General features: G+C 37.4%; 1 protein-coding gene across 20 annotated transcripts in view; it reads left to right on the top strand.

Moving 5' to 3' along the window:
• Positions 1–19283, top strand: part of SLMAP (sarcolemma associated protein) — a 160504-nt gene that overhangs the window by 59171 nt on the left and 82050 nt on the right. For 14 of the 20 annotated variants that reach the window (XM_018067102.1, XM_005695816.3, XM_018067101.1 and 11 more), the window contains exon 2: positions 7172–7325. In XM_018067102.1, coding sequence (XP_017922591.1) covers positions 7172–7325 — 154 coding nt within the window. The remainder of the gene's footprint in view (positions 1–7171; positions 7326–19283) is intronic. The other 6 variants (XM_005695817.3, XM_013973602.2, XM_005695811.3 and 3 more) reach the window with 1 other exon arrangement.

The following is a 19283-nucleotide window of genomic DNA, read 5'->3' as shown; positions in this document are numbered from 1 at the left end:
CGTCATCTGTGAATAGACACGGTTTACTTTTTCCTCTCCAATTTGGATGCCTTTTACTTTTTTCTTCTTGTGTCTGGCTAGAACTTCAGTACAGTATTGTGTAGCTGTGGTAAAAAGCAGGCTTCCTTGCCATGTTCCTGATCTTAGGAAGAAAGCTTTCAGTCTTTCACCACTGAGTATTATGTTAACTGTGAGTTTTTCAAAAATGTCCTCTATCATGTTGAGGAAGTTCCTTTCAGTCTTAACTTTCTGTGTGTGTGCATGCATACTTTAAATATCATGAAAGGGTGCTGGATTTTGTCAAATGTGCCTTTTCTACATCAATTGAGGTGATTTGTGGTTTCATTTTTTTTCTTTTTTCTATTTCTGTGGTATATTATATTGATTGACTTATATTGAACCACTTTGGATAAATCCCACTTTTTCAGCAAGCCAAGTCACTGCTTTTCCAGCATGGGTGAGTTCTGAGTTAGTCCTTCAAGTAGCACCCAGGCATGTTAGAGTAGATAGACACAATAATTTGCAGCATGGGTCTGCTCTACTCTCTTTGAAACCAGGTAGCTGTGTCCCATAGTGGAAATACAGGCTGATATCTTACAGGCTTCTGCTTTATAGAGGGAGGGAAGTGGACAAGGGTAAGGAATGCTACAGCTATTTCCTACCATTTTTAAGTTGCTTTTTTCTTGATTCAGTGTTCACGTAGTCACTGTACAACTTTTGTTTTCCGGAGTTCTGACATAGTTGGTTCTGACTCTTTCAGCATGTATTTCAATGTTTGTGTGGAGATGAGAGGTTGGAGCCACCTACTCTGCCATTTTGCTGATTTTACTTTCTTATTTCCTTTTTGATTCAATTTTTCTCCTTTTTTTCTTTCTTCTCAAGGCATTATTTGCTTTACTTAGTTCAGTTTAGTTCAGTCGCTCAGTCATGTCTGACTCTTTGCGACCCCGTGGACTGCAACACGCCAGGCCTCCCTGTCCATCACCAACTCCCAGAGTTTACTCAAACTCATGTCCATCGAGTCAGTGATGCCATCCAACCATCTCATCCTCTCTCGTCCAGTTCTCCTGCCTTCAATCTTTCCCAACATCAGGGACTTTTCAGATGAGTCAGCTCTTCGCATTAGGTGGCCAAAGTATTAGAGTTTCAGGTTCAACATCAATCCTTTCAATGAACACTCAGGACTGATCTGCTTTAGGATGGACTGGTTGGATCTCCTTGCGGTCCAAGGGACTCTCAAGAGTCTTCTCCAACACCACAGTTCAAAAGCATCAATTCTTCGGCACTCAGCTTTCTTTATAGTCCAACTCTCACATCCATACATGACTACTGGAAAAACCATAGCCTGGACTAGACAGACCTTGGTTGGCAAAGTAATGTCTCTGCTTTTGAATATGCTGTCTAGGTTGGTCATAACTTTTCTTCCAAGGAGTAAGTGTCTTTTAATTTCATGGCTGCAGTCACCATCTGCAGTGATTTTGGAGCCCCAAAAAATAAAGTCTGCTGCTGTTTCCACTATTTCTCCTGCTATTTGCCATGAAGTGATGGGAGCAGATGCCATGATCTTTATTTTCTGAATGTTGAGCTTTAAGCCAACCTTTTCACTCTCCTCTTTCACTTTCATCAAGAGACTGTTTAGTTCTTCACTTTCTGCCATAAGGGTGGTGTCATCTGCATATCTGAGGTTACTGATATTTCTCCCAGCAATCTTGATTCCAGCTTGTGCTTCATCCAGACATTTCTCATGATGTACTCTACATATAAGTTAAATAAGCAGGGTGACAATATACAGCTTTGACGTACTCCTTTTCCTATTTGGAACCAGTCTGTTGTTCCATGTCCAGTTCTAACTGTTGCTTCCTGACCTGCATACAGATTTCTCAAGAGGCAGGTCAGGTGGTCTGGTATTACTCAGTTACTCATGTCCTAATTTTGTACTCATTCCTGAAATGATTCCCCTTTTTTCCTGTTTCTTTTTTGAGTTCTTTCCTACAGTTTTGTAATTGTAATTTATATTTCTTTTCCATGCCTTGAGTTATTTTCTTAATGTCTTTTAGCTTGTTCTGAAATAGTGTAATTTTGATCTGTTCCCAAGGTATGTCTCTCATTATGTGTAGAGAGTGTTGTTTGCTTTTTATTGTTTTTTCTTAAAATAGCTATGAGATGGGACACTGATATTTTTCTGTTACTCATTTTTATGTAAAATTTGTTTTCCTGAACTTAGAGAAGGGAGTCATGATTCAGGATAACTTTTCTAATGTCACAGAGCTCCCTCTTCTGTTGTTTTTGTAAACTGTTTAAAAATATAACGGCTTCCTTTCCCCTTTTCTACTTTTATATGGATCTTTCTTTCCTGTCTCTATTGTCTCTACCCTGCTCAGTTTTGGTTCCAAACCCTACAGCTTTTGAGGGAAAGCCCTACCCTGGAATGCAACTTTGGTTGGTAGGTTAGTTTTAAGAATTTATATGACTCTGCTCCATCCTTTTTCAGAATTTACCTCACACTCCCTTGTTAGCGGATTGGACTAAACCTTTCCCATTTTCAGATTCTCTTTTCAAATTTTCTATCATATTGTCTAGTGAATAGACAGTGACTGTTCTGAGATACTCAAGTCCTTCAAATGCCCATTGATCTTTTTGCATCCTCCTGCACAGATGCTGATTTCATGCAGGTCTTGTAACTGTTGATGCTTTTTCCCACTTTTATTTTGAGTTTTATGTGGATAATTTCCACCTGTTGTTGTATCTGTTCTCCGTGGGATTTTGGTTTTACTTTCTTAGTCACTCTTTTTTTTTAGGTGGTGATTCAAGTAAATTAAAAAATCTGAAATGTAGTATCTGCCACCAAGAGTCCAGGATCCACTCTGCATTCATATTTTAAAATTTCCCTGTATGGACTTGGAATTTCTGGCCTCTCGCTGATGACCTGTCTCCCGTGTTTGTGCTTCGTTCTGAAACTTTAAAAAATCTGTTGGTAGTTGGATACTGGAAAACCTGTCAACTTGGAGAAGGCTAGAAAGAAGCAGTTTATCATTATAGTGGAAATGAAAGCATTTACACATTGAGGTGAAGTTGCAAATGGTACAGAACATGTTTGCTTACGGAATGAACAGCAGAAACTTTCTGAAGGCCAAAGAACAAATTATGCAACCTGTGAAGTGCTGTGCTTGTGTCTTTGAAAGTAATCATAATAAACGAGAAACAGGAAAGAGTGACTGATAAGGCGAAGACAGCCTTTCAGTTCAAGGATTGCCATCAATGCCTGATGTGGGGGAACTTAACTTTAATTCAGGGGAAGGCACAGGGTTAATTGAGGATAAAGCCCATTTGAAAACAGTGAGAGATGGACTTTGGCCACAAGCTACAGAGGGTTTTATAAATTCAGGGCTCCTGCGACACCTACTCCACATCAAAGTGAATGCCCAGGAGCTAATGCAAACACTAGAGACGGATTGGGCATTCCTTAGGCTACTAGGAAATAAAGATAGTGAAAGCTTCAATAGGATTTTTTTTTTCCCCAGTGAAGTAAAATAATATGGGAGGAAAAAAAAAAAAAAAGCCTGATGGAAAAAGGTATCAGCATAGAGGAGAAAGTGATTTCTGGTGGGAAAGTGATAAAGAACCAAATGACATACCTACCAGGGGAAGTACATCCAGGGACTGTTAGCATCGTCACTTCCCAGTCCCTTGCAAACAAAGTCACTTCCCAGTCTCTTGGCTTTTTTGCACCTACCTAGAGAAAGTGTGAAAGTTGCTCAGTCATGTCCGACTCTTTGCAACCCTGTGGACTATACAGTCCATGGAATTCTCCAGGCCAGAATACTGGAGTGGGTAGCCTTTCCCTTCCCCAGGAGATCTTCCCAACCCAGGGATCGAACCCAGGTCTCCCACATTGCAAGCGGATTCTTTACCAACTGAGCCACAAGGGAAGTCCTACACCTACCTAACCTGATAGTAAACAGAATAGCCTTTATACAGTGTAAACTGAATAGTGGCAGATTGTTTCACTGAAGGTGCAGAAACATTTTTAATACCAGTTTTTCACAACACCAAGGGGAGAAGGGTAAATCAATATAAATATTTCTGCAGGGAAGTAAACTATTGCTTCTAGCTATGCCCAAGTGCAGAGGCTCTGGGGCACGAATGGAAGTTAGTGGGGAAAATAGTGGGAGTTAATGAGATCGGAGAGGGAACCACGAGCCAGGTCGTATGGGTTTTATTGGCTGTAATGGTAAGAACTTTGAACTTTATTACAAGATGTTTGGAAGCTGTTAGCAGATTGAGAGCAGAGGAACAGTGAGCAACTAATGTAAATGGTGTTTTCAAGCTAACTAGAGGTCAAAGGTACTATGGGTATGCTTTGGACATAATAATAGACATGTTAGAATGTAAAGAAACTGGGTTAATATTGATTAAATTCTTTTAATTTGAAAATTTATGGTTTTAGAGTTAAGAGCTACAAATATGAAGTGTTGAGATTTATGTGTGCGAATGTGTACAGAAAAACACACACATTTTTTTGTTTTTCAAGCAAAGCTTGCTAAACAGTACTGAACCTCATTTCATATATTCTTACTTCTGTTCTCTTAGTTTTTTTTTAAACCACAGTCACAGCCCAATAAATTGACTTAGTAAGACACTATTGTTCAGTCCTTAAGTTGTGTCCAAGTCTTTGCAACCCCATGGACTGCAGCACACCAGGCTTCCCTGTCCTTCACTATCTTCCGGAGTTGGCTCAAATTCATGTCCACTGAGTCAGTGATGCTATCCAGCTATCTTATCCATTAGTAACACAACAGTGGATCAGAATTTGAAGTTTGAAAACCACTGTAAATCTATAATCCCCTTATATGGCTTGCCAAGGCACATACAACTGAAAATGACCAAACCAGAATTCAGATATTGCCACATTTCCTAAGAATATATCTATTAAAAAACCACAAAAGCTTGTTTATACAATGTTTAAGAGGAGGTTCCAGTATGGAAAAAATCTTGAGGGTCATTGTCCCTTCTTGAGCATGTTGCCTATGCTTATCTCTCGGCTGTGAAATGTTAAGGCCTTTAAATTTCAAATGGACTTGTAAGATATCAACACAATTTTCTTTCCTAATGGCCTGTAATTAAATATATAAACTGCTAGCCAAAGTAACAGTTGGTCTCTCTTGAATTATAAACAGAATAAGTCATTTATAGCCAGCCTGGTGGCCTTTAAATTGTCGCCTAGGAATTAATGAAAAGAAATGTCATTTTCATATTTTCTGCAAATTGCTTATTCTTTTGTTGTGTTTCATTTCGGAAGAGGGTTTTATGGGAGGAGTGAAGGATAAATGAAACATGAAGGTCAGTATGAAGTAATGGGGGAAAAAATGTCCCTTTTAATTCTGTTATATAAATCCCTGCTCTGTCTTCCATAGCTCTGTGACCTTTGGAAAGATACTTGCTTGTACCTTACTTTTCTTATATATAAATGGAAATAATATCTATATCATAGCTTTAACATTAAGGTTAAATGAGGGCCTGGTGGTGCAACATGTATTTTAATAAATATTAGTTTTCTTCTTTCCTTTCTTCTTTAGGAAGGAATTCAGTGAAAATGTGTTGCTAGAATAAGCAGGGCTGGAGAGTGTAGAAAAATGCAAAAGAAAGGTACATCTTTTTTTATTGGTTGTTCTCTTCCTAGTAAGTCTGTTGTGTGTGATCCCAGTTGTTGATAATTTCTTTGGGGATAGGTAGGTGATAAATAGGTAGGCGGCCTGTGCCTCCAGCTGTCCCTTCCCTTTGTAGAGAGGGGGGATTACCCAAGTGATGAAAGGCAAGTTATAGTGGGGCTAGAAAGTGATACCTTCACAGTTGATTCCAGTATTTCAGTTTCTCGTGTCTTCATTTTATTTATCACAAAGAATTTACTGAAGACATGTCTATCCTGATACCAAGTATGTTAGTTCACTAATAGCTGTTCATATAGGTGTTCAGTTCAGTTCAGTTCAGTCGCTCAGTCGTGTCCAGCTCTTTGCGACCCCATGAATCGCAGCACGCCAGGCCTCCCTGTCCATCACCAGCTCCCGGAGTTCACTCAGACTCACATCCATCGAGTCAATGATGCCATCCAGCCGTCTCATCCTCTGTTGTCCCCTTCTCCTCCTGCCCCCAATCCCTCCCAGCATCAGAGTCTTTTCCAGTGAGTCAACTCTTCGCATGAGGTGGCCAAACTGGAGTTTCAGCTTTAGCATCATTCCTTCCAAAGAAATGTTTACCTACTACCAATTGTCCTTGCCTATGGAATAAATAACATTTCCTTTGCTTTAACCCAGAAATTGTAGCAGCAGAGGTACAAAGTCAAAGAGAGATAGGAAGATAAAATTAGTTTTGTATAATTATAATTTATATGCCATAAATTCAGTCTTTTAAAATGAACAATTCAGAGAGTTGAACAACCATCACCACTATCTAACTTTAGAACCTTTTAATCACCCCAAAATGAAACGTTATACCCATTAGCAGTTCTTTACCCCACCCCACCCCTCCCCTCTTCTGCCCTAACATCTCAACCCCTTGCAACCACTAATGTGCTTTTTATCTCTGTGGATTTGCTTATTCTGGATATTTCATATAAATTGAATTCCATATGTCTTTTGTGACTGATTTCTTTTACTTAGCTTAATGTTTAAAAGTTTATTCATATTGTAACATAAATCAGTACTTCATTACTTTTTATTGCCAAATAATTCATATGGATGTACTACATTTTATTTTCCTATTCATCAGTTGATGGACATTTGGGTTCCATTTTTTGGGCTCTAATGAATAATACTGCTGTGAACATTTGTGTACAAGTTTTTGTGAGGACATGTGTTTTCAGTTCTCTTCAGTATATACCTCAGAGTGGAATTGAAGGGTCATATGCTAGCTTTACATTCTAACATTTTGAGGACGTTATAAACTGTTTTCTGAAGTGATACACCATTTTGTCCCACTGGATTTTAAATCTCCCACTTTTAAAGTTCTGATTTTGTATATAATGGAAAATCTTAGCTGAAATAAGCAATTTGAATTGATAGGGGGAAAAAATTCACCTGTAGTAGTTTGCAAAGTTGGAAGTACTTTTTTTAAAAGTAGGTTTGAAATTATTACTATTAATCTTTGGCTCTCTTTTTAAATTTTATTTTTGCAGTTTTATCTTCAAGACACTAAAAGTAGTAATGGTACCTTTATAAATAGCCAGAGATTGAGTCGAGGCTCTGAAGAAAGTCCACCATGTGAAATTCTTTCCGGTGACATTATCCAGTTTGGGGTAGATGTGACGGAGAACACACGGAAAGGTACGGGTATGGATCGATTTTTCCTATTATTTGTCTTGTTAAATTTTTTATTCTGTTGTTTAATGTTAACAAAACATTTCATGCCTGTAAAAGCAATTTAACTGTGACATTTCATGCAGTGAAATGTTGAGTGTCTCACTTTTCCTATTGCTTTTCTAAAATTTTCAATTCTGAAATATTAAATAGTTTATAATCTTTATTACAGCACCAAAACATAGGGCACTGCTGTGTCAGTTAAGAAGCAGTTGGCTGAAGTGACACTGTATTCAACCAACAAGAGCTTAAACCGTAAGGATGAGTGTGAAAACGTTAGCCACTCAGTCATGTCCGACTCTTTGTGACCCTATGGACTGTACCCTGCCAGGCTCCTCTGTGCACGGAGTTATCCAGGCAAGAATACTGGAGCCGGTAGCCGTTCCCTTCTCCAGGGGATCTTTCCGACCCAGGGATTGAACCTGGGTCTCCTGCATTCTGGGCAGATTCCTTACTTTCTGAGACACCTGGGAAGCCCCAAACCATAAAGATATCTATTATTAACTTATTAACAATAAGCCTGGAAATAGGTTGGTTCAGACTTCGTTCAGTTGGCTCCGTAATGTTATCAATAATCCAGGATCTTACTGTCCAGTCTGTTGTCCTTTATGTGTTAGTTTCTTAAGCTTTTACTTGTCACCTCATGGTTTAAGGGTGATGGCTTCAGCCCCAGGCATGATTTTCCCCACACCAGTGTTCTAGGCAAAAAAGATGAGACAGGGACAAAGTACCTTCTAGTGTGACTTTCTTTTTATGTTTGAAAGAACAATCTTTGATAGACTTCTTCCAGCAGATTCCTTTTACTCACTGGGTGGGTCATGTATATAGCTTTAGCTCTAGTTACAGAGAAGCCTGGGAAGGAAGTTACCTGACCAAGGGGAGCAGGAGATCCATGATTAGTGTAGATTAATTATGACTTATCCCTTTGGTTGTGCATTCATTGTTGCCCCAAACAGAATCAGAATTCCGTAGGCAGCTACTACAAATGTGAAATTTCATGTCTCAGTTTCTGAAATTAGAAGTTCTGTGGCTAAATAAATTTAGATTATTTTTACAATTCTGAGGCTTTGTGGCCTTAGCTAGTTCACTGTATAGTTTATGCCTGAAATTATAATGACTGAATCATAAAACTAAAAAAATAGGAACCAAAAGTATGCAGTCCCACTTGTTATAGTTTAGTCTGCACATTGGAATGATTGGTAAGTTTTTCCTTTTGTTTCTCTGAGCATCCTCTGATCTGAATACCCTAAGTTGTTAGTCTCTAACATTTTGCACAATAGACAAGGGAATCCAGGTGTGATGGTGATGATTATGTGAATATATGTTGCCCTGTCATGCCCAACTCTTTGCAACTCCATGGACTGTAGCCTGCCAGGCCCCTCTGTCCATGGGGATTCTCCAGGCAAGAATATTGGAGTAGATTGTCATTCTCTTCTCCAGGGGATCTTCCCAACCTAGGGATCGAACCCAGGCCTCCCGCATTGCAGGCGGATTCTTTACCGTCTGAGCCACCAGGGAAGCCCTGTATATATGTATGCGTATACATTTACGTACAACTGCAGTATTATTTTTTTGGGGTTTTGTTGGCCTTCTCAGAGTGTTAGGGTTTGATACATGGATGTGTGCAGGGCCAACGTCTTAGGAGTTTTCATTTACAGTTGTAAAATAGAAAAGAAAATTTGTATTTTGATGCAAAATATTGAGTACTTATTACTAAGAAAACTCCACTTCTGTATAACCATACTGAGAACAGCTGCAGTGGGCACTCTGATATCTCCTGTTGCCCTATCACATCTCCTCTGCTACCGAGTCATTCAGCAAACATTTACTGAACCCCAGCTGTGAATAACCCAGAGAAAGCAGAATTTAATTACATTGTCTTTCTCTCCAAGGAATATCTATTTTCTTGTCTTGCATTTCTCGAAGAGAATTAAGAGGTGTTAATTGGCAGAAGAATGAGGTAATCAGATACATTTAGGAAAAGCTTAGTTAACCAAAGGTAGGCAAGACATCTCAGAGCTTTTAACATGCTAACAAATGGGCAGGTCTCTAAGGGGGTAATTGATTGAATGTAGGTAACTCCAGACTCGTTTCCACTTTTATTCCTCATCTTGCTGTGCAGGACACTTTAGAAAATACTGTGGAAAACTGAGACTAAGTGTTAGTACAGTATTATTTCAGCAACATCAGTTCTTGCAAGCTTCTTTGAAAATTTACATATCTTTTATGCCAACTTTAAGGAAATGAAAATTTTCTTCATCATTTAAAATGTTGTTTCTTTTGGCACTTAATTGGCTTGAAAAAGTTGACTTACTTTATGCATGGCCTCTTGGGATTCAGCTATGTCATGAATTGAGTATTACTATTTAAGCATATGCTTTAAAAAAAAAAAAAAGATGTTCCTCTATGCTAAACATTATATCAGTTGGAAAATCCTTTTGAAATTGTGCAACACTATCAGATAGCTGGTGGATCAAAGAAATAAAAAATGGAACTTCAAACTATGTGGAAAGGAAAGGAGACTTACCTACCAAAATACATTAAATCCTTTACTCAGATAAAAATTTACAATCTAAAATTTTTCCATTATTAAAAAAGAAAGACAAACAATGAAGGAACTTGGCACTTAGAATAAATTAGAAAAAAGAACAAGAAAAAGAAGTTTGGAAGAAGAAAAATGAAAAGCAGAAATTAATGAACAAAAAAAATTTAGAAGGGGTAAACAGACCCAAATTCTGGCTCTTTAAAACAAAACAGTAAAATAGGTAGTTCATAAGCCTTGAATATAAGGAATGAGAAAGGAGATATAAACAGATATGGGATATACCAAAAGAATTCTTAGAGACTGGTACATGCCAAACTGTGGCAAAAAAAAAAAGAGTAAATTAATGTTTTCCTGGCAAAATTACCCCAAGATGTAGAGAACTTTCAAGTTAATTTTTTTTAAGAGACTAAAAAAGTTGTTAAAAATTGACTAGAAACATACATTTAAAGTTGAATTTGGCCTTATTAAAAAAAAGATAAATCCAGTGTTGTGTAAATAATCCAATATAGGTAAAGGTGAGAAGCTCTGAAAATCCTTTAAAGAAGCCAGCAGCCTTTCATTAGTGCCAAATTCTGATACAGATAAAATACAAAGGAAAAAACCTGTAATTTCATTTGTAACAATAGATTAAAAATTCTGGTTAGGACAGTAGTAAATTCAGAAGTGAAGCTAGAATAAACAAAAGTAGGATTTACCCTAAGAATGCAAAGATAATTCAATTTGGAGGAAATATGTCAACATCATGCACCAAATAAAGTTGAGAAATATGTACTGTAGAACCAGTGGATGTTGAAAAGGCAGTTGATCAAGTTCAGGAGTTATTCCTAGTGAAAACTGTAAATAAATAGGATGAAAAGAAAAAAATTATAATTAAAACAGAAGAAAAATAGCCAAAATGCTACACACCTGTAAAAATGCAAGAACTAAGTTTGTGTATATCAATAAACATAAACCTTAAACATTATCTCAAGAAAATTGCCAAAGAATGTATGTGGTATACTATCCTTTACATGAAACATGAATTCATGTACAACAATGCTCTGTTGTGCTTTCTTTTATTATATCAATTAAATTCTTTAAGATCTTTTAAAATTGAAGTATAATTAATTTACCATCTTGTGTTGGTTTCAGGTATATAGCAAAATGGTTCAGTTTTCTGTGTGTGTGTATGTGTGTGCATTGTTTTTCAGATTCTTTTCCATTATAGATTATTAAAAGATATTGAATATAGTTTTCTGTGCTATGCAATAGGTCCTTGTTGTTTATCTATTTTATATATAGTACTGTGTATATATTAATCCCAAGCTCCTAATTCATCCCCCAACTTCCCCTTGCTATCCCATTTGGTGACCATAAGTTTGTTTTCTATGTCTATGAGTCTGTTTTTGTTTTGTAAATGAGTTCATTTATATTATTTTTTTAATTCCATATATAAGTGGTATATGATATTTGTCTTTCTCTTATCTGACTTACTTAGTATGATAATCTCTGGGTCCATTGATGTTGCTGCAAGTGACATTATTTCATTCTTTTTTATGACTGAGTAGTCTTTCATTATGTATATATACCACATCTCATGGTTTTCTCCAGATATATGTTAAGGAGTGGGATTGCAGGATCATATGATAACTCCATTTTTAGTTTTTAAAGAAATCTCCATGTTGTTTTGCATAGTGGCTGCACCAGTTTACATTCCCACCAACAGTGTAAGAGGGTTCCCTTTTCTCATACCCTCTTTAGCAATTACTATTTGTGAACTTTTAATGATGTCCATTCTGACCCATGGTAGTTGATATCTCATTGTTACTTTGATTTGCACTCCTTTAATAACTAGCAATGTTGAGAATCTCTTCATGTGCCTACAGGCCACCTGTATGTCTTCTTTGGAAAAATGTCTGTTTAGGTCTTTGGCTCTTTTTTTGATTGGGTAGTTTGCTTTTTTATTATTGAATTATATGAGCTGCTTACATATTTTGGAAACTAATTCCTTGTCTGTAGCAAGATGCAAGACATAGCAAATATTTTCTCCCAGTCTTTTCACTTTGTTTATGGTTTCCTTTGCTGTGCAAAAGCTTGTAAATTTAATTTAATTAGGCTCCATTTGTTTATTTTTGTTTTTATTTCCATTTCTCTATGAGACTCTAATGGTCGCTCTCTAATGTTTTTTTAACACATTTATAATAAGGATATCAAATTGGAAACTTGAAATGATAAAAAGTAATGTGTGTGGATCTATGAAAAGGATTTTTTTCATCAGTGTGCATAGGATGAAGAACAGTGGAAGGATAATTTTTAAACTGCCCTTCATGCAGGTATTAAAAAGAATACATTAGGACTGTATGAATTGCAGGAATTTCTGTAAGATGTATTATTATGTGAGGAAAGGATTACTTTGCATAATTTCATTATTTTTAAAAAGTCTCATCAGTCCCTATACATATATGTGTTTGTATATGCTTATATGAACATGGGAGGAAAACATGGAAGAATGTGTATATGTGTATATACACTAATCATTAATGTGAATCTTTCTGGAATATGATTGGAGAGAAGGAGTAAAGGAGCCGAGAGCCAATTAAAAAGGACAAGGCTAGCAGTAGAACCCCTCCAGAATGTGACATATTGTGCATTTGTATAAAACAATTATGTGTAAAAGGAAATTTTTAAAAGGTACATACAATATATATAAATGTTTTTATATTTGTGTGTATGCGTAAATCAGTATTTTTGTTAAAAATGCTATGAGTATAGTGTGACTGAATGTATTAGTTCATGTTAGTGTTTCTTCTGTTCCAGTCTCTCCAAAACAAGCTGATTTTGATGTTTCACTTTCTGCATAGTGTGGCTTCACTGAAAAGATCCGTTGGTCAGCACTTTAGTAATACTCTGCCCTGTAGATATAAGATGTTTTTGCCAACAAATAGGATGACTTTGTAATAGACTGGGGGGGTGGGGCAGGGAGAGAAGGGAGAAGGAGAAAAAGCCAACCTATCAGATCCTTCTGGAATGGGAGCCTTAACAACTTGCCTGCTGGCCACTTCTCTGTTCATAAGGCCACAAGCTGCCCTGATGGCATGAGTTTTCTAGGTCGTACATTATAGTAACCCTCTGTTGCAGATCTTGGGACCATTTAGTTCTATAAAATTCACATATATTACTAACTCCAGTTATCTCTTCAGTCCAGGTCCCATTTGACCCACTTCTGTTCCTGAGTTAAGCCCCTGGGAGCAAAGGGTCTATTATGAGTAAGGTCAATGGTATCTTCCTTTTATTTTCTGCTGCAGTTGCTCTGAATTACTTTTACTCCCCACAGTATATCTTGTCTTTTCTGGCCTTCAAATCCTTGCATATGATTTTTTCCTTCCCCCATAAACCTCTGTAGGCTGGACAAGGTGCCCTTTCATGTCTCTATTGCACACTGTGCTCATCCCTTCCAAATGTTTGATTCCTTCACTGACCTGTAAGCTGTATAAGAACAAGCAGTATGGCTGTCTTTATGGCAGAATCTTGCCTGCTTAAACTGGCACATAATGGTTGAGTAAATTTTTTAAATGTGTCATAAATCTTTATCTGCCATTTTACAAGAGTTCCCTCTACCACCTTATCTCAGCTGAGATTTTATTAGCCTTCCTTCTAATCTGGAGGCTTATATGACAATGGGGTATTGGCAACCTTCTTGTTACTCACTGCCCTTTTTATTCTGTTATGACTCAGTTACTTCTCCTTAACCTGTCTAAGCTTTAATTTCCTCATCTTATAAAGAGGGATTCATGATACTGTTAACCATCTGAAGGCTTGGGGTATGATATTCAGTGTTTACATTGTGGCACAGCAATCACTGTGAACACTGAAAGAGTGAACATGAAGTGCTTAACTCAGGATCAGGTGCTTTAATTATTACTGAAACCCTTGCCAATTATTTGTATGTCCTTTTTTCTTTCCCTTTTTTTTTTTTTTTTTGCCATCTAGTTTGCTTCTCTTTCTCAGTAGCTTCTTCTCAGGCTTCTTTACCCATCTGTCCTTTGCAACCCACCAGTGGCATTTCAGAGGTATACTCACCAGCTTCTAGACTACTCCTTGATTTGGGGCTGTGCTGTCTTGCTTGTTTCTAGCTCTTGGAAACTTTCACCGTAAGCCTTATATACTTCCACTTTACAGCTTCTAGGGAAAACACAAAGCTGAGTCAACAAAGAATGTGCCAGATTGACTGAGAGAATCTTTCTGATGTCATGGCAGTCTTCTTTTGTTCATTTAAAAAATGTCTTCTCAACCCAGGGTATGCACCAGAATTACCTGCTGAGCTTGGTAAAGCTATAGACATGTGGATCCCACCCTTCAGCCCTAAGAAGGAGACTTGTTAGGTGTGGGGCCTCAACGTACCTATTCTGAAAAGCTTTGGGTTGTTCTTTTGGGCAGCTAGGTTTAAGAACTCTGCTCCATTAAGTTTCTGCAACTATTTTATGGGCTTTCCTTTATCCTCAAGTCCTAAGACTTCCTACTTATGTTGTCTGCTGTGACTCTATACATACTGGTTCTGTCCATGTATTTCCAGCTTCTTGCTTGGTTGTTTCCTCTTCAATGTCCTCCTTTCATCTTATAATTGCTCCATACAAAGCTTAATTTCTGCCTTCAAACCAGAGCATTATACTAACTTCCCAGTTTCACTTTTTGCTCTTTCATTTTGTAAACAGAATATTGGTATCTTTCCTGAATCCTGTCTCTTCTTTACCTTCTGCACTTGTCGTCTAGACATTTGCCTCCTTTCCCTGCTTCTACTTGTTTTTCCAGATGCCAACCTAGAGTGTTATAGTAGCTGTCCACTTCTGGCCACCATATTCTCCCAACCCACTGCCTCCAGAATATTCTTCTGTTACAGCTCTGTTGGTGTCATTATCCTGCTTTTATAAGTTTTAAGTGGCTGTGTCATGCTGTAGAAGAAAGTCTGAAATGCTTAACTGTACACTTGAGGCCCTCAAAAATGTGGACTCAACTCAATCTTTTGATTTTTTCCATTACTTCCCTTAATATATGTGAAACAGTGTTACTTAGAGGTAAGAGGAAGAAAAATTCTTTTGAATCCTAGCGCTGCCATTTGCCATAGATGAGATCTCAAGCAGGTTACCTTAGCTGCTTTAAGTTGCCTCAGCTGTAAAATGGAACATAAAAATAACTATTTATCTGGTTTATCATAAATAGTTAGCATGTATAGTGTGCTTGGCATGGGACTGGCCCCTAAAGATTCTTGAAATATATTCTTTACCTCCTTTCCTCTCCAGATGCCCGCCTTGGTTGTTCAATTCTCACATCCTTCTTGTTTTCTTTTTCTTTGCTCATGCCACTCTTTCTGCCTTTCCTTTTATTTCCAGCTTTTGAAATTCTGTTTTTTTCTTTACCCTCTTCATAAATCCTTCTCTGCCCTTGTCCATTTCAGATTCCGTCAGTGCCTTGTAGCATTTATGAATTTTTTCCCCTTTGTTGTTAGATATTTCTAGTTTTCTCTACGAACTATTATAAATTGAAATCTGTTCAAAGGCAAGGAAGTTGGTCATAGTCCTCTTGGTTTTTCCCATCATTCCCAGCGTACTCATTTGTAGCCAGCAGGTTTTCAGTGAGTACTGAGTGAACAGATAAAGCCAAAGAACAAACCAAGTCAAAAAATAAACAAGCAATATCACTCCCAAGTATGCTAGAGAAATAAAGTAGCAAATTAATCCACAGGTCTATAAGAAGGATTCCTCCCAGCAAATAAATAGATCAAATAAGATTCCTGGGAGAGAGAGCTGACTCTGAGTCCAGGGCAGTATGGGAAGTTAACAAGGTGGTGCCAGTCAGGCTGTCTCACCGCATGCTCTCACTCCCTCTCACCCCATGTTCTGTAAACAATGACTGCACGGCTGTGTAACAGCTGAGATCGCTTATAGCATTGCACATGTGCGTCGTGAGGTACCCACTTGGTCATGGGCTACTTTGTGTGGTATGCCTGTGTGAGCTTCACCATGAAAACGCTGGCTGCCCCTGCATTGGGGCTTCATTGGAGTGATATCACAGTTATGTCATATGAGGTTATGTTACGGCTACATTATGGCTACATTATGATTATGTTATGGCTGCTGCTACGGCTGCTGCATCAGCCAGGAGAAAGGCTGTTTTATGGCCGCAATGCCAGCCAGGAGAGAAGAAATGTGTCTGCAGTTCCTATGGCTCTTCGCGCCTTCTTCCAGCCTCTTAGCTCCAGAGCTAAGAGGCTGAACCCTGGGTTCAGCGAACAGTGTGAACAGCAAGACAGCTGGCATCAAGATTTGGTCACCTCTGGACTTATTTCTCATTCTGAAAACAGGTAGATAGAGAGAGAGAAGAAAGCATTTGTGCTACCTTTACTATAGGAATTATACCTGAGATAAATAAATAGTTAAAGAGAATTTTCCTATTGTTTGTTAATCATTGAACTCCAGCTGATAGATGAAGAGAGGCTGATAGAATATCAGTTCAAAAAAAAGTTTAAGACAGTCTCTTCTGCAAAGGTTGTTTGGAAAGCCAGACAGCCACATGTAAATCAATGAAGTTAGAACACACCCTCACACCATACACAAAAATAAACTCCAAATGACTTGAAGGCTTAAATATAAGATGTCACCATAAAACTCCTAGAAAAGAAAATGGACAAAACATTCTCTGACATAAATTGTACCAGTGTTTTTTTAGGTCAGTCTCCCAAGGCAATAGCAAAAGCAAAAATAAAAGCAAAATAAACAGATGAAATCTAATCAAACTCACAAGTTTTTGCACAGCAAAGAAAACCATAAACAAAAGGAAAGGCAGCCTATTACTGGGAGAAAATATTTACAAGTGATTCTACTGACAAGGGCTTAATTTCTAAAATATACAAATAGTTCATACAACTTAATTATAAAAAAGCAAACAACTCTTACAGTGGTCAGAATGGTCATCATTATAAAGTTTATAAATAACAAATGCTAGAGAGGGTATAGAGAAAAGGGAACTTTGCTACACTGTTGATGGGAATATAAATCTGTGCAGCTAGTATGGAAAACAGTATGAAAGTTCCTTAAAAAAATCAATTGTCGTATGGAGGTAGCAATCTCACTCCAATTTATATCTGGGTAAAAGTTATAATTTGAAAAGATCTATGCATACCAGTGTTCATAGCAACACTATTTGCAGTAGCCACGGCTTGGAAGCTGTAAATGACCATCTACAGATGAATAAAGATGTGGCATATATATGCAGTGGAATACTGCTCAGTCATAAAAAGGAAGTAAATCCTGCCATCTGCAGTAACATGGATTGACTAGAGCTTATCATATGAGGTGAAGTGAGAGAAAGACAAATATCACATGGTATCACTTGTACGTGGACTCTAAACTATGACACACCACTACAATATTGTAGAGTAACAAAACCTCCAATTAAAATAAATAAATTTATATTAAATAAAATATGACACAAATGAATTTATGAAACAGAAACAGACTCACAGAAAAACTCTGGTTACCAAAAGGGAAAAGGGATCTTGCAGGGATAAATTAGGAGTTTGGGATTAGCAGATACAAATTACTGTGTATGAAATAGACAACAGGGTCATATTGTATTGCAATACTATATTTGATACCCTATAATAAACTATAATGGAAAAGAATATGAAAAAGAATATGTATATAATTGCATAGCTGAATCACTTTGCTAGACACCAGAAACTAAGACAACATTGTAACTCAATTATACTCAACTTTTAAAATAAAAAAAATTTTTTTTTAAAATCTGATGAGTACTTGTCTAGCTCTATCTCTTTTTTAAACTTAAAAAAAAAAAAAAAAAGTCTTGGAATAGAAGCTTTATGTAGCAAAAAGTACCCGAATGAACATTTGGTAACTTTCATCTTAGGTTGCAGTCACATGGCAATTAAATGAATAATTTCCCAACCTGGGAACACTGCTCATTTGGATTTTTTTTTTTTTTGATGTTTTTTGAACTTTTGTTTCCTATTACTGCTGATCATTTCAAGAAATCCTTCAAACCACTCCAGTGGAGTGTAGTATTGACCTTCCTACTCAATGCAGAAAAGGAGATAGAACCAGACTCCAGTATACCCCTGGAGTTTCAGTCTCCCAATCAAGTATTATAAAGAGTCTTTAAACTTATCAAAATTAACGTTGGTCCTTTAAGTAGTGTATGTGTGAAGAGGTAATAGAAGGAGCTGACTGTATATCATAAAGTAAATATAGTAGCTCAAAAGCAAAATAAATCATCTGTATAAGATAAAAGAGAAAGAACTCATGTAATGGTAGGTTGTATAGTCTTAGTTCTAATTTGTAATAAAATATTGTAATTACAGCAGGCAATTGTGGATTTTTCTCTTGCATGCACCTTGTTTTCCTCACCACATCTGTTTTGCAGGTTTTAGCATCTCTGAAATTTTGTCTTTAGCTTACAATACATGTGTACATTTAGCATGGCAGTGTTCCTGCAGGCACATTGCACTACCCAAAAAACTTTAAAATTGTGTCTTATCATTAATTTTGTCTTTGATTCATGGCAGTATGACAGTAATAGTGTTTCTGGATGAATTTTGAGAGGACAGTTTGTTTTAAAGTGCTTCATAGAAGGCTTTACAGCAGCATTTTCCAAAGTAGTTCCTTTATATGGACACAAAGTCTATTAAGCTCTGGGAAAGACTGTGGTTTAAAAAGATAAAAACTCTTTCAGTGTCTCTTAACCAGTATTTTCCAAACTTTTCTGACCCCCAAATCCTTTTTTGTATACCTGCTAGCACTCTATTTTAGGATATGATACTATCAGTTCAGTTCAGTGTAGTCACTCAGTCGTGTCTGAGTCAGCGACCCATGAACTGCAGAACACCAGGCTTCCCTGTCTATCACCAACTCCCAGAGATTACTCAGACTCATGATCATTGAGCATTGTGTCATCCCCGTCTCCTCCTGCTTTCAATCATTCCCAGCAACAGGGTCTTTTCAGACGAGTCAGTTCTTTGCATCAGGTGGCCAAAGTGTTGGAGTTTCAGATTCAGCATCAGTCCTTCCAATGAATATTCAGCACTGATTTCCTTTAGGATGGACAGGTTCAATCTCCTTGCTATCCAAGGGACTCTCGAGAGTCTTCTCCAACACTACAGTTCAGAAGCATCAATTCTTCGGGGCTCAGCTTTCTTTATAGTCCAACTCTCACATCCATACATGGCTAATGAAAAAGCCAAAACTTTGACTAGACGGATCTTGTTGGCAAAGTAATGTCTCTGCTTTTTAATATGCTGTCTAGGTTGGTCATAGATTTTCTTCCAAGGAGCAAGCGTCTTAATTTCATGGCTGCAGTCACCATCCACAGTGATTTTGGAGCCCCCCCAAAATAAA

Source organism: Capra hircus, chromosome 22 (assembly GCF_001704415.2).
Source record: "Capra hircus breed San Clemente chromosome 22, ASM170441v1, whole genome shotgun sequence".
NCBI classification, from domain to species: Eukaryota; Metazoa; Chordata; class Mammalia; order Artiodactyla; family Bovidae; genus Capra; species Capra hircus.
This window is presented reverse-complemented; position numbering and strand designations above follow the sequence as displayed.